The sequence below is a fragment of the Python bivittatus genome, unplaced genomic scaffold (assembly GCF_059951505.1).
Source record: "Python bivittatus isolate LINGU-HERP-01145 unplaced genomic scaffold, Pbiv_v1 ctg000210_np1212, whole genome shotgun sequence".
NCBI lineage: Eukaryota > Metazoa > Chordata > Lepidosauria > Squamata > Pythonidae > Python > Python bivittatus.
The window spans coordinates 7,381,476-7,397,767 of record NW_028277053.1 but is presented as its reverse complement, the minus strand read 5'-3'; the positions used below and the strand labels follow the sequence as shown (position 1 = coordinate 7,397,767).

The window sequence follows — 16,292 nt, the reverse complement described above, 5'->3', positions numbered from 1 at the left end:
ATGTCTAATTCTACTTATAATTAAGAATGATTAGCTAATATAATTTATACTCTGTATTTAATAAGAAGATAGGCCTATGTGAAGTAGCCACCTATGGATTTTTTCCTGGCTTTAAAATAAGTGTAATTTTAGATTTTTGCCACGAAGCAGAGAAGTTCTACCCTTTACATAATAGGCTGCATCTCTGTAAAATTTCTGATGTTAAAATATCCTTCAGGCCTTTATAGAACAGATTGGTAAATCCACCTGGGTGTTTGCCCATTCTTTAAATTCTGAAAAACTGCAATTAGCTGAGATTCTGTAAATGGTGAATCTAGAAATTGAATATTTAATGCTGATAATTAACAATTATGACAATTATGACAATTCTAATTTATCTAAATAATTCATTTAATATCGGACTTTTTGAGAAATCTTACAAATTCAGCGTAATGTTATTAGTATTAGTAATTATTTGACTTTTAGAGTTTTGAATTGATGTTATTAATCACTTTTCCTTGGCTTATTTGCTAACAGTTTAGAGTTCTTATTATCAAACATGATACGTTTGCTTTCAATATAAAAGCTGTGTTACAATTTTATTGACCTCTAAAGCATCTTTTGTTTTCAATTCTAGCTGTGTACAGACCTTTGAAGAACCTGTTTTACTATATTTTGCAAGCAACTTTTTAATTTCTAAATCTAAATTATCTGAAAACTATACTTTTTTTCTCTTTAATTATGAGTCTCATGTTACAGCTTTCATTGCTTCTCATCTTATCAACAGATTTTTTTTTTTACATATTTCATTTTCATTTCTACTACTATAAATACCTTACATCCTAGAAAATAAACCATATTTATTCTGGATTTATAAGAATAAACCTTTTGTTGGTTCTACCAGCGGCAACCTTGTTTCTTCATGCTTTTTCCCCCTCCTAAATCCCCAAGCCTTATCATACCCACGAATCTTTTCCCTACCAAGAACCTTAAATTTCTAATCTCCCCACCCCATTCGATCTTAGATCACAAAAAAGTCTGCAAAGGTTCGTAAGAGATCACTCGGAACCCCTTCTTGCCACGCCCTCGACGCCCTCTCCATACAATGAAGTGCTGTATCTTATAACTGCTTCTTTACCCTTTTCCATACTTGCCGTTTCCCTCTTCCTTAATAATTACTTCTGTCACGTAAGTACATTTCACTTAATCCTAATGCTAGCAAGTATGTAGAAGTTAATTTTAACGCAAGCGAAAGTTTTATGCTAGATCCTTAACTGGGCAGCCTAAGGAGGGTTTTTCGTGCGTACGTGTGAAATTACGTCCGCCCCTTTGCTCTTACTCCCGTGGGAACCCTCCGCCTGCCTCCGCTCCCTTTGCCGCAGCGTCCGCTCGATCGAATCTCCGCGGGCGGCCCTGGGAGGGACCCGCGGCACGTTTGCTAAAGCGGTGCGTGGTAGGAAGGGGCTTTGCGGGATCCCTTGCGGCCGTTTATATAATGTCCCCATCTGTATGGGCAGTTCTCTTACAGGCTTGAATGCAGTTTTTTTTTAGGGTAAATTGGTCGATGTCTCGAAAAAGAAAACTTTGTCTCCTCCCCAGTTGATTTCTCTCTGTTTGCAAGCTTCCAGGATCATTTTGTCTCGGGTTCATTCATTAAGAAAGGTAATTATGATAGCCTTTGGTTTTTTTCAACGTTGCAAGCCTGACGTTTTGAACTCCGTGTGCACATACTGTGTCCTTTTCAGGCAAATGCAAATCTGGGAGGAGACCATAAAGTTTCATTACAACATAAACTACCGTGTTGTTCTCAACTTTTTTGCAAATACCTCAGTTCCTTTTAAAGTTTTTTAAATGTGCTTGACAGAGTTAAGAGCCCTCCTGGAGTGATGAGATAATTTAAGAGTTGCAGTTTGCACTTTGTTTTCATCCTTCACACCTCTTACACGTATGTTCTGATACCTTTCGTTTTTTGCAAAATATTTTATGCAAAATATTCCTGGACATTTTACTGGGCACTTAATTGCTTTAGTCGAGAGTTCAATTCAAATAAGCGCTTGATAATAGCTGAAAAAAACTGAGTTGGGAATGGGTGATGTTTTAGCAAGCCATCTTAAACTGAATTTCAGGGAAATTAAAGGCTTTAGATATCCTAAGAGGAACAGGTTTTTATTTTTTTTAATATTTTTTTTAAAAAGAAACTCATCCTCCCAGTGAAAGCAATTTTTCATCTACAAGATGAGTAGGTCAAACACATATCAGTGGTAATTCAGAATTTGAAGGGGTAAATACTCTGATTAATAAATCTTCGGAATTGGTAATTATAATTATGGCAATTTATTTTAATCAAGTTCTAGTTCTGGACTCTTCACTCGATTGAAGTATTATTTCAAGTAAGTTAAATTCGCATTCATGGGAAATATCACAAGCCTATTTATTAGGTTTTAACTTGTTGGACACAGGGCAACCTTTGAATCCATCGCAATGGGGAATATACTTTTTTATAATTCCTTATGAAATTTATGACTGGATTTTTTTCCAGTCTTCTAATCGTTAGTAAATTGGGTTGATAATTGTAATATGAATTCTATTCCAATATCTGATCATGCTCCAGTAACATTATCAGTTGCTTTAACAAAATGTTAGTTTTCTATTTCAGGATGGTATTTGAATGTTTCCTTATTAAAATATTCAAATTGCATCAAACGACAGGAGATGTTAAGGAATTATCTTTATATAAATAGACATTTAACAATTTAGTCATTATACATAATGTTTTCAAGGCATATATGAATTATATTTTGTAGAAGAAAAAGAAAAAATTGGAAGGTGGAAATTTGCAAAATCAAGTAAAGAAACACTTGCTGAATTAGACCAGACATCCCATTATGTAATGTTTTTATTTTTGGTAAACTGTGACTTAATTGTTCTTATAGTCTACATCAGGGGTCGGCAACTATGGCCTACAGGCCAAATACAGCCACTGCCCGTTTTTATATGGTCTGCAAGCTAAGAATGGATGGGTGGTCGGCAGATCACCAGGCCTGAACCTCAAATGAGTTCCTGGGGCAAGGGGTGGGGGTGGGGGAGCATCTTGGGCAGCGGTCTATCAGTGGCCTCCTTCCCAGTGGGCTGGCGCCATCCAATGGCTGTGTTGTCCCAGGAACTCTGGGGGGTTATAGCCTGGCATGCAGTTTTGCCCAATAAACGCAGCAGGGTGGAGATAATAAAGTATTTATTCTGCGCAGTGTAAAGTGCCTGGGAATAATTTCCAGAACATGCACACATATTTGTCAATCAAGACAACTTTTATATGTTCTTGAAACAAAGAACTACATGATCATTTGCAGACAGTAATTATTCACACCCTTGAGTGGGCAAAACACTCCCAAAAGGTCGGCACTACTGTCCAAAGATCTTTGAAGGAGTACTTCGATCTGACACAGATTTGTACAAAACATCCCTTGAAGGCTCTTCCATGAAGCAAATTGGTGCCTTCTAATTAGCGAAGTGAACCAGCTGCATCATAATTTGGCAAGAGTACCACAGGGCATGTGCAGAAGCCAACCTTCATAAGGCAAGTTGGCCTCTTCAACAAGATGGAGCAGCACTCCGTTCCCTAGTCAAGATGTTTCAGTGCTCATACATAAGATGAAGTACCTCAGTAAAGAAGATTATCTACAATCTGTATATCCTTTTGCTTTCCTAAACCTTCTCCCCAAACTGATTGAATCAACCCAATTTGAACTTCCAGTATCCAAGTTTAAGCTAAACTGATCGATATGTACTATCTTTATAATACCTTAAATAATACCTCTAAGCATGACTCATGAAGAAAGCACAGTATATGCTCATGTGCGATTTATTTTAAATTATGCAGAACTAAGCAGGAATCTTTGGTAGTAGGACAGAGATGGGCTACAGCATTGCCCAAACAGGCTGGGACAGAAAGCTCCAGCAGGCTACGAAAAAATGCCAATCCGTCTGTAGTTTGATGGGAGCTTCACTTACATTGTCCAAATATGCATAAACTGGAATGAACTTCCATGGTGTTCAGAATCTAAATCCAAGTGCAAACCACCCTTTTGCTCCATTGAGATTACTCTTCAAACCACTTTTCTCTAAGCCCAACTAAAGGAGAGGGAAAATACTTTAGAAGAGGAGCTGTCAATGGCAAATGATAGCAAAGAAAATTCGTCAATAACCTCCTTTGCACTTGAAATAATCGTGCCACTTCTATTGCAGAAGTGACTAACACAGATTATACTTAGGTCTGCTACTATCATTAAATAATTTGAGCCTGTCTTCTATGTAAACATACATTGGAGTGGTCTATAAATGTGTATGCTCATGACAAAATAGGCTGAAAGACCTGTAAGAAATACGGTAATCAGACACCCAAATTAGTACTTCAAACTTTCTATATTATAATCATCAAAAACATACCTGTTCTGGAATTCTGGCCACTGGCTGACAGCTATTTTGTTAGAATTTATATTCTCAAAGTTGACTTGAGAATTTTCCTGTTCATTTTCTTTCCCATCTTGAATGCGCAATGGGTGATGATCTGCAGATTGTTTTGTTTCCATCAAGTAGCTCTTGAAGTTGAAGGGGTTCATCTTGGCCATATAATCAAGGAAGCTAAATATCCTTATGCAGCTTTTTAGGCAAGTTGGGAAAAGTTCAGGTGAGCAAATAACTGTATTTGAAATCTCAACAAATGATCGTGGTTTATTGATCCATATAGGAATCTGTCCCCACCTTTGTGCTGAAAAGCAGCCAAGCATGCCAAGTTCTTCTGCCATCTTCTCAAAGAGACCATTCTTCTGGAAGAAGTCACTATTGACAGGGTCCAGGTAAAGAGCAGCTGCAGTAGTTTGGAGAATGTGTAGTATCAGCTCTAATATGTGGCTATGACAAAATGAGGCCCATAAGCCTAAAGGTGGGTCCTGCAAGGCACCTTCCATGTCAGCCAGAAGGGAAAACAGCCCATTAAAACCACTACTGGTTCTGAAGGCTGAACGACCCTTGGGATTCACCAGTGTCTTCAAGAGAGACTAGCATTGGAGAAAAAAAAGAATTATGTCATTATCTATACAAAGATTTGCAAAGAATGGCAGCCAAATGTAGAAAAACTTGGTCTTGACTCAAGCCCTTCAGATGGAGAATTGATGACTGATATGCTAAAGATTAATCTTTACAAGTTTCCAGGTCTTCACAGAGCGGGTCAGCCTAACTTCTAGTGGAATGCCATTCTATAACATAGGCATCATGACAGAAAAATAACAGGCTCTGGTCTCAACTCATAGAAGTTAGGCATCACAAGCAGCTTCCCCCTGGAGGACCTCCTCAGATGGATTGAATCTGGTTAGAATAAGTGGTCCTGCAATAGCTAGGTGCTAAGCTGTGTAGGGTTTTATACGTAATAGCTAACATTTTGAATTGCACCTGGAAACCTATTGGCAACCAACTGATAACCAGCCTTGGGTCCAATTTAGGGCTCGTAAAATAAGTTTATTATGGTTGTAATGGCTAGCACCAATCAAGCAGTAGTCTGTTGCATTTTGAACTAATGTTGGCTTCTGGATAGTCTTCAAAGGCAGCCCCATATTGAGTGCATTGCAGTAATCTAATTGCATGATGGTAATGGCATGAGTCACTGTAGCCAGGACCTTTAGTCCATACAATGTCAGACCCCACGCTAGACCTATCATGTCACTAAGACAAAAGGGTAAATGAACTGGCGTTTCATCAGAAGGCATCTGGCAGCACCTTTTCAGACTAACCAATTTTATTAAAAGGCATAATCTTTTGTGCACTACAGCTTACTTCATCAAAAGACTGTCCTTTGTGAGCTTAGGAGAACGTGATGTGTGTATTTGTGTGTAAGGGTAATTTTTTGATTTGATTTCCAAATGTCATCATATACAAACTTTGTGATTCTCTCTCTCCATCTCCCTTCCATCTACCTTCTTCTAAGAGTGGAAAGGGGTGTGCCAGAGACACAGGAAGGAAGCTCACTGACTGCCATTCGGTTTGCATGCTAATGTATCACACCAGGCAGTAGCTCCTGAACAGGCATAAACCTAATAAACTGGACCTTGATGTATCAGAATGGCTTTGACACAATCTGGAGAGGTCAGTAGTAACTACATTTCTTCTGGCTCTAACTCTGTTACAATTTAATTGTCTATTCTTCTGGCTTTAATCTGTAACAGGTTTGCCTGCAGTGGAAATCCCTAACTAAGTTATAGCTAACAAAATTTATTTTTGCATGGCTTTATTCGTTATTTCTCATAATTGCCTACCGCATGCCGCTCTGGAACTCTCTAGCACTTGCACTTGGGGTTTAACAGCTAAATATAAATTAGCAAATCAATCTGAATTTGAACATAATGTAATCATGATCCCAAAGGCTACAGCTAGTAAATTCATTCTCTTATATTATGTATTAATATAGTTATAATTTGTCAGAATTAGGCATCAAAGCTGCATTAGTTTTTATATCAGTTTAGGCAAGCAGCAAACTTAGCCATAGAAATAATTTTAGATTAGCTGTAGCTGTGGTAGATTTATTCTGTTCACTGGATAGAGAGCATCCTTGAGTGGGTTACTCCTTCCACTCTCTAGCAGGAAGGCTATAGCCTTAATTTTTTTCCCTACAGCCTTCTGGTGGTCCTAGGGAAAAAGAAGGAATGCAGAGAATCAGGGATATACAAGAAAAATGCTCATCATTGAGATTCAGATTATTCTGTCCAAAGATTCTGGAGGTTGAATTCCTCTCAGTGATTCTGGACAGATACTGCCTCTTTTCACATTTCCTCAGGAAAATAGACTTGCCATGATATGTCCAAATTATTTTCCCTTCAGTGGATATCAGAGACTAAAAGTAGCATCAATCTCTAGGGCGGTTAACTTACCTAAACTAAGTTACTTCCACCAACCTGCTGGACCATCTGGCTCTCGAATACTCCTGAACAGGTGCCATTGTCTAGTGTGGCTGTTACAGCTGTGCTTCTATTCCTGGGGGCCATGCTGCCTCATCATATGGGCTATGTCACACATATAATTGATAACTTAACCATGGTTTCTTGAATTAACCCAATTTTCCACACAACTATAAATTTAAAATGTTGGCTGGGTTTGCAAATTATTACAAGACATTGCCAGGCTAAAATATGGTTGGCTAGTTTGTGGTTCAGAATGTAAATATTCTTGTGTTGTAGTTTTTCCCAAACTTGTTACTAGTCTTTTTCAGTCCTCCCAGATAGCATGTGAGAGGTTGAGAAAATGGCAATTCCTATCCCATTTCCTTCTCACCACTGCTGCAGTAGAAATAGAGAAGAAAAAAGAAAGAATGATGGCAACAGGTTTGATACCACACATCCATCTTCAGTAATTTCTGCTCATTTTCCATCTCTGCCTCCTCATGGGGGTGGGGGTGGGTGGGGGAGATGAAGAGCTTAACAGACTCATTTTGGTGATCCTCCCTAAAACTTTGTCTTGAACATGGAGGTTGAGAGGTACAATAAATCCTGAGGAAAGATTTTGGGGACATAACTTGACTGGGGGAAAATTAGGTTTATCCCAAAGCAGAGAAATTAAATCTAATTTTTAGAGAGTTAACTACTTGGTTAATTAATTCTCTTTTGGATTTTGCCAGACATACTTACCCTCTTCATGACCTAGTCGAGCTGTTGTTATGAACAACAGCATTTACATAAAGTTTTTAGTGCAATATGGCTGATAAGGTAGTCTATTAAAAATCCGAAGTTCTACTTAGCAGTTACCATCCTCTGTCTTTCTATGGCTTCTGCCTTAGATCTAAGATTATCATGCCCAAGAACAGATATGCCAATTCAAATCAAAGAGTCTCCTGACTAACATGCTGTTCTTCACTATGGCCAAATGGATACCTGTAGAAATTGCACCAGTAGGTAATTTCCCCAAGAGCAGCCCCATATTCTTTTTCCCCAACATTTCATATTTGGAAGCATTTGCCTCCTGATAATGGTAGACAGAAATAAAAAATGCTATGCCAGCTAAGTCTGCTGTCTCATCTGCAATCAAGTAATGAATCATCCCTATCTTATTTTAAGCCAACTTGGCATTATAAAAGAGCCAGATTGGGTTCCTTGTGGGCTGGATCCAAATCTTGACTGTTCATAAGGCCACTGAAAAGGATAATCACTCTTAAAGGTCTCATCCCCTGTTCCTTTTAATGGACTATTGGCCTACTTTAGCCAGTTACTGAGTATTACAGCAGCTGGAAACTTTTTAGAGCCCAAGAAATGTATCAGTTATTGGGCTATATCTTCAGGGGCAGCACTTGCCAGCTACACAGGTACACATATTTCATAGAGTTGGAAGATATATGAGAAGTCATCATCACCAAACCCCTGATCACTACAGGATCTGCTAAAGAATTTTGAACAGGTGCCGATCCAGCCTCTTTTGGAAGACTTCTAGTGAAGAGGAACTTATCACTTTATGAGGCAACCTGTTCCATTGACTGACATGACTTATTATCAGGAAATTTCTCCTAATAGCCAATAGTATTTTCAGTCTTCAGATAGAGAAGTCAGTTTTGTGGCCAGTTATACGTTTCAATGCATTATTTCCCTATGTACCAAAGTAACTATATTTTCATAGTTTAGAATTTTCCTAGGATTCCTTTCATAGTAGAGAAACAAAGCCCAACCATTAATCATTTCCAGATAAAGATAAACAAGAAAGATATGGTATTTACTATTCCTTACTTTAAGTAGATCCAGCTTGAAGTGTAGTTCGCCCTGAGTGGAAGAGCACAAGGCCCCAATAATGGTGCTCATGTACTCCTCAGGGTTGATAATGGATAACTGTTCCAGGATATTCAAGGCATCACTTCGATAAAACTCAATATCCACATAAATCTTGATATAGGGCACCATACCATAGTCTCTGAGAATCACTGAAATTGCACATATAACTTATTATTAAGCCATGCTCCAAGCAGAATTTAATGGATGGTCAATTAATGACATAACTCTGATGATTTCATGGAGTATTTTGTAATATATGACCAAGTTTCTAGACCAGTTACTAGAATAATTAAATTTGGTTGAGTATAATGAATGCAACATTGTAGTAAAGGACTAAAGCCCATGGTTTAAGTGAAATCTTAAGATATTTATTCCCCCACCCCTGAAAAATCAGTGTTGTTAATATGTGTCAATCAATCAACCATCTGAGATGAGAAAAGAAATGGGTACCTCTGTACCCCTGCCATCCTCCCTCCTAATCTCTTGCTCTAAGTATTTCCTCCTTGGAGTAAGGCATCGTGGCTGATGTTGCTGTGGAGATCACATATGCTGCTGTGGCCAGAGGGCCACCTCTAAATCCTTCCAGAGTAGCTGCAGGGTCCTAACGATTCTTTGGAGCCATGCCTGCCTTCATATCTCACTCTGAACTCTTTCCACTGAAACCCAGGAATGCACCTCTGAAGGTACCTGTCACAGCCATTCTAATGTCCTAATTGGTGCTGATCCAGTGCTTTGCTCTCTTAGTTGAGACATTGGGTATCAGGCCAGGTAGGCAGAAACCTTCTGCATCAGAGGAGGCGTCTCATGGATGGTTTGGTCCTGTTACCATGGCAACAGTCTTAGGTATTGGGCCCTCCATTTACCTTGTTTATAATTTTTGTCATGCTTTTAAATCTGAAGGAAAATATATGGTGAAACTAGAAGTTCTGTTGCAGCTCATGGTATCCAGAATTGAGAGCTAGGCACATTTCCTGAAGACTAGACACATTAAACTGTTGCGCCACGTATAAGCAACAGTTTTATAGAATAAAGACTAACTATTTATTTATTTATGACATATTTTTTATGGATTAGATTTCTTCAGAGGCACTTAAGCTCCTTGATTGATTGATTGATTGATTGATTGATAGACAGACAGACAGACAGACAGACATATACACACACGCATACATACACACATACACACGTGTGTGTGGATGTTGAGGAAAAAAAACAGGTTGCATAAAAATAGTTACACGCTATCTGCCATATTTATGTTAAGAGGTAAATATATACAGTACATAATAAGCATTTACAACCACAATAAGCATCCTAAATTTTAACTGTTCATCCAGCATACAAAAGGGACGGGGCTGAGAGTGAAATACAAAGAGAAATATTGACCCATAAAAATTAGGCTGTGAGCGCAACATGCGAGATGCTTCCATGAACATGTTTTCAATCCTATCCCACTTTGAACCATTTTTCTCTGATTAAGAAAGGTAGGAAAATGGTGGGAAATGAAGGTTACAAACAGAGACAGAAGTAGCATTCTGTTATCTGGCCCTTCTTCAAATTCCATGAAAGAGGAAAAGTAATTGCTTCTCCTCTGTGGAATTCTAAAGACATTTCCATGCTTTATGGTGCACAGATTAATTTGTAATTGCTTAAAGCTTCTCTAAAATTGTAAGATTTTTTTGAATCCATAGCCAGTCCCAATGTCCCTACACCTGTCAGGAATTGTCTTTAGAAAACGTGGGAAAATGTTGCCTCTCTCTCTTTCTTTCCCACAGCCAATTGTTATATTCATGGAGAGTTGCCTGAATCGTGAGTCCTCCACAGGCCAGATCAGTGGCAAGGATAGAAAACCAGATATCTACCAGGTAATTGAACTATCCTCTCACTTCAGGCTTAATAGAGGAAGCAGTTGACAAAGTTTCCTAAAAATCATATTCTGAATCATTATGTTGTGGCCAATGAAGCTGAGTTGATGTTTTTTTTTTTTACCTGTGTTCCTAACAGATCCCACAACAAGAGCAGCTGTCATTTTCAGCATCATTTTGAGGAGTTCTTCCACTTCTGACACTTGCAAAGTTGCTTGAGTGCTACCTACAAAACAAGAAACCCGATCAATTTCCTCAGGAGTAATACTGAGTATGGATGGTTGTCATTTCTACACACAGGAAAATAAATTCTTAAAATGACAGAGTTCACTTGACCTGCTATCTCAGGGAGATGAGAAGATGCAGGAGCTTTGGAAGCTGAATAGGATAGGTGTGAAAAAAAGGAAATGACAGGACTTGGTTAAAGAGATTGGGAGGAAGCTAAAATGGAACCTATAAGAGGGGGGTGGGTTTGAGGAAAATAACAAAAGTATGATGAAGAAAAAAAGGATCCAATGAAGCTTTGAGCAGGTAAAATCTAAGATTAGCTCCTGACAGAAAGCTGTTTTTATATACGGTAGAGGGAGAGGAGAGGAAAGTAAGAGTTTCTCTGAGCAAATGTTTCATTCTCCTAAAAAGCTGGAACAGTGTCAACATCTGCTGGCACTAAAAGAATATCCAGCAGGAAGAAAGCAGTGCATTCTATATGACAAACTGTCTAGATGTAAGTTGCAGCTAAATTTGGAATCAAAGCAAATATAAATTTCAGATGGGACTATTACACCCTAGGCAACCAGAGAAAGGGCTGGGATTGCTGGCAATACATTCCCAACATGAATAGCTTAGAAGAGGTTTAGAAAAGCATATATTTATTAAATATATATGATACCTTTCTTTATCAGTATTTTGGCTTCTTTACGCAACTGCACAAGCAGCATTCCTAAAAGTCCTGAATCTCTGAAGATATCTGTAAAGAGCGGGTCTCTCTGTGTGATGCTATGAAGGCAGCGCAAGGCAACTGATGTGCATAATGGCTCAGCATTCTCCTTTATCAAACACTGAATCTCCTTTAAGATGTCATGTGGGATATAATAGAGGTCCACCACCACTGACTCCACCAGCTGGAAGAACTGAGTCTGGACTAGGAAAGTCTTGAGAGGGATGACCCCAACAAACTGGCAGATGGGCTGCAGAGACCACTCAAGTAGGAAGAAATTCATGGAGTCCCAGGTCCAGATTGATTTTAGTACAAGCAAAATGTATTGACAGAGCTTTGGGTTGTTGGATTTCCGAAAAAGGGATTCTAGTACTTGGAAAGCTTTCAGATTCCTTATTCTTTTTCCTGTGGAAACAATAATTCCATCAACAATTTCTGTGATATTTTAAAATCATTGTTGCTCCCTTCCTTGTGGTAAGTGTCTAGGCAAATGTATTATCTTGAGGCTGTTTGTTTTAGTATAGCTCTCTAGAACAGAAAACAAGTATTGTCTGTCTTCCATGTGGCGCTTCTGATAGCCACCCTTAATCTTCTCCAGGTGAAACTTGCATATCTTTTTCAAGGGTTCCTCATTACCTCTATCTTGGTCACCCTTTGGACATACTACACTCAGTCCAGATTCTCTTTAAACGTAGTGTGAAAAACAATTATACACCATCTCCTACGTTAGGCCCAGTAGGAAAAAGAAAAGTAACTTTGCAATTTACTATGGGCTCTTACCATGTTCAATAAATACAATCTAGTTCTATAAACTGTTGTTCAATTGCATGATAATCTTATTTTTTTAAAGGCATTAAACATGTACAAGAAGAATTTCATCGAATTTGAAAATCTTTAGTCAGAAGTATGTTTGTACATGGTGTACTGGTGACAGAGATAAAAGATACTTTTATTGTTTTATCTAATTTATATCCCATTTTTTGCTTTTATAAACACTCAAGGCAGAGTAATCATTTTCATTTATTACCACTTTTTTATAATACAATAATGCTCTGCTCAGTCTATCCTAATGCATTCAGCTTTTAATTTCCATTTTAGAAGGACCAATCAAACCAGAAAAGGTAAATGTAAAAAACAAATTACCTTGAAACAAAATTATATTACATTTCCTGAATAGCCATGTTTGTGGTCAGTGAACCTAACAACACACAGTATCATTACATAAATCTTTATCAGATGAAAATAGAATTATGACCAACAAAAATGATTGTTTAGTTTTTAATCCCTGCATTATTGGCAGGGATTAATTTATTAGGCTATATTAAAATCCTCCATTAGGCATATTTTATTACATTTGTATGCCATGGATTTAATGTCCTAACTCACTGATACCTACAGTTACTTACCAGAAGAAAGGAGCTGCTCCTCTTTAAATTGTGGCAGTTTCTCATTAAATTGTGGCAGTTGTGGATATGCAACATTGCCTGAAACGTTCAATTCAGTTTCCCCACAAAGTGTCAATTGTGTCAGTAAGTCTAGTGTTTCTTTAATGCTGGCATTTTCTTTGTTGTCCAGTGGCCCTTCATATCTGGAAACACAACTGGAAGACTCAGTTGGTGGGAGAGTTAGTTCACATACAATCAGAGAGAAACAGTATGATAGCAGATCTGATTGTTGCAAAAAACAAGATACAGATGGAAAACAAAACCTCCCACCTAAAAGAGGAATCTAAGCAACCCATTAGGTTAGGTGGGAAAGAGAAAAAGGCACCAATGGGGTTAAATATTGATTCTATAAATGGGACTTGCTCTTGAAACATAGCAGTCACCAGAATTCTTTCATTATGGCTCCCTAACTTTCCTCAATAAATACTACTTATCAGAACTTCTTGGATTCCAGTGAGCTTGCCTATTGGCTGAAATGTAAAGTTACATAGAAAGTGCACTTTGATGTACCATAGACCTTGCTGTCTTAGTTCCAACATGGAACCCATGACTGTAAGAGCAACTCTGATGGGCAGTTTCAGATGCCCTAAGCAACACCTCGAATGTTGAAACACATTGTGCTTTAGACCAAATTGCTGAACTCACCTGCATACTGATGTCAAATGGTTTGCATAAATATCCTTAGAGATTTGGGGGGGGGGTGCTTTGAGTCAGTCTTGATTCCTGACAATTGCCTGGACAGGTCCATCCAATTTTGCTGCCAACATTTTTCAGAAGTGGTTTGCCCTTGCCTCCTCCTTCCTAGGGCTGAGAGAGAGGGACTGGCCCAAAGTCACCCAGCTGATTTTGTGTTTAAGGCAGGACCAGAACTCATGGTCTAGTTTATAGCCTGGTGCCTTTAACCACTGCACCAAAGAGGCTCTCCCAGAGATTATTTTACATACATACATACATACATACATACATACATACATACATAAATGTTGTGCCTTCGAGTCAGTTTTTGACTCCTGGCGACTGTTGGACAAGTCCCTGCAGTTTTCTCAGCAAGGTTTTTTGGAAGTGGTTTGCCATTCCCTCCTTCCTAGGGCTGAGAAATGTGACTGGCCCAAAGTCACCCAGCTGGCTTTGTGCCTAAAGCAAGACTACAGCTCATGGTCTCCCCATTTTACAAAGGCACTAGAAGAAAGTCCTGAATGGCATTCTGTCCATTATTTATAAAACATACAGTTCAATAGTTTGATGCTATTCCATATGCTATCATTCCCTATCAAGTATCATCACTATGCTATAGGCCCTCAATTCTTTCTTCTTTACCTCAGTATTGAACAGATGCTGGGAACTGGTAATGGATCAGATGAGAGCTACGTGTTGAAGCTCAATGCACGCAAGAGGAAGAGGAGGGTATTTTTTTTCCAGAGAGTTGTTATTCAATCTGTCCAGATAGGGTCACTTCCCCTTAAAAACCAAGTTCACAATCTGAGGTACTGTTATCTTAAAATGGAAGCTCAAGTGGGAGCTTAAGCATGAGTTACTTTCCACCAAATGATGCTGTCTGTCTGAATAGAACACCAAAACAACATCCTTTATTGGTTATTTTTAGATAGACATAGGAGGAATACAGCAAGTCGATTCTTTTGGATCTCTCAGCAGGATATTCTGACTATGTTGCTGGCTGTATTCCCTCTGTTGTTGGGGGAAGGGAGATCAAATAGCTTGGAACTAGTGTTTGGTGGAATGACCATCAGCCCATTGCAAGTGCAGGGGAAATGACTAAGGGGATTCATCCACAGAGTTAGTGAAACTAAAAGTTCATAGATAGGGAAGGGTTGAGCTATTCAACAGGACAAAGCCTTCAGCTTTTAAAAGTAAGAATAAGAAGCATTTGCAAGATTCATGGCTAGACTGGCATCAACAGAGTAATAAGACTGTTAGACAATGTTGATATCTGAGTATCTAATAAATATCAGGAGACTGGTGGGAGATTTAAGAAGGGCCAAGGCAACAGGCAATATAAGAAATTACTGGAGCATGAAGTCTGAAGAGGAATGCTATAGTACAATAGTACAATGCTATAGTACAAGGAGAGGTGAATTGATGGGCTTGGTAAAATCAAAGAAAGCAGAGAAGAGCCATAAGGAAAAAACAGTTCTGTGTTTGATTGCAAGGTTCTGAAGACATTAATAAGAACAGTCTAAGAGAGGAGTAGGGATTGGAAAGAAGAAGCAGAAGCTTGGCCTTGGGCGTATTGATCCATAAATGATAAAACGCCAAGTCCAAAACTGAAACAGGGACTTGGAAATGTGGGGTTGAATAGGGCAGGGTAATCACTGCAGATGGACAACCCACCGCTGCATACTACACGCAGCCCATGCCATTTTATTTGCGTCTGTGAAGCCCCAGGAGAATACCTGTTTCTCCTCAGCTGTCAGCAGCTGGGTTTTGGAAAAGAGTTGATGTCCTCCTGAAGTGATTTTTGGAACGGAAGAAGGGTTAAGTTTTCCCCTCAAAGTGATTCTGCTCAGATTCTCTGATTTCCCAGTGCCATTAATGGGGAGAAGCAACAGTACTGTATTAGGAAAGTTTACCAGGAGGGGATGGGAAAGGCTCACAGTTTGCACTGCTCATCCTTAGCAAGGATGAGTCTACAGTTGTTGATCTATTGATACTATGGATTATTGTGTTCTGTCCTAAACTTGATAAACGTGCCTAGAAAATGGCACAAGCTTTGCATTTATGTTTGTAAGAAATGTGAGATAAAAAGTTACTTTTGTCTATCACTGAAGAATACAATTACATTTTCCAGAGTTTAAAGGAAACGTCCATACTAGAAAACTGGATAATCTGCAACTCAGATGCAACATGTCATTGTACTCTTAGTCCAGTATGGTTTAACACTTATTTTAAATTCCATCATTGGAAAGAAATGTGCATTTAGAAGGTAATTGAAAACAAAATTTTATCAAACAAGACAATCTGTCAGCATCAATTCTTGGCAGCCACCATGCTATTCGTTGACTTGCCTTAGAAAAATGTTCAACAGCAGCTGATGGCCCCCATTGTTCTCAAACTCCAAAAGCAAGGCTGGAGAAATTAGATATGAATTCCTCACAAAATGCAGGATGATATTGATGGATTCACATACATCACAAGTGGTCAAGGTTTCATCAAGCTTTGACAAATTATGGATAGACGTTTTGATGCAGTCTGTAGATATAAAAGTATTACATGTAATGAGTAACCACCATATGTAAGATTATAATCATCATCA

The 16,292-nt window shown here is 38.6% G+C and overlaps 1 protein-coding gene and 1 long non-coding RNA gene across 2 annotated transcripts in view; one reads left to right on the top strand and one right to left on the bottom strand.

The window, feature by feature from the left end:
* WDFY4 (WDFY family member 4) overlaps positions 1-16,292 on the bottom strand; it is a 191,028-nt gene that overhangs the window by 166,006 nt on the left and 8,730 nt on the right. The window contains exons 6-11 of the mRNA XM_088139404.1: positions 16,045-16,228; positions 12,983-13,164; positions 11,529-11,981; positions 10,764-10,865; positions 8,736-8,926; positions 4,423-5,033 (exon numbers count right to left, since the gene is read on the bottom strand). Coding sequence (XP_087995530.1) covers positions 4,423-5,033; positions 8,736-8,926; positions 10,764-10,865; positions 11,529-11,981; positions 12,983-13,164; positions 16,045-16,228 — 1,723 coding nt within the window. The remainder of the gene's footprint in view (positions 1-4,422; positions 5,034-8,735; positions 8,927-10,763; positions 10,866-11,528; positions 11,982-12,982; positions 13,165-16,044; positions 16,229-16,292) is intronic.
* LOC148216157 (uncharacterized) lies at positions 1,083-11,490 on the top strand. Its single transcript, XR_015795896.1, has 5 exons — positions 1,083-1,167; positions 4,724-4,832; positions 5,957-6,114; positions 10,550-10,639; positions 10,779-11,490. It is a non-coding gene; the product is annotated as an uncharacterized LOC148216157 (long non-coding RNA).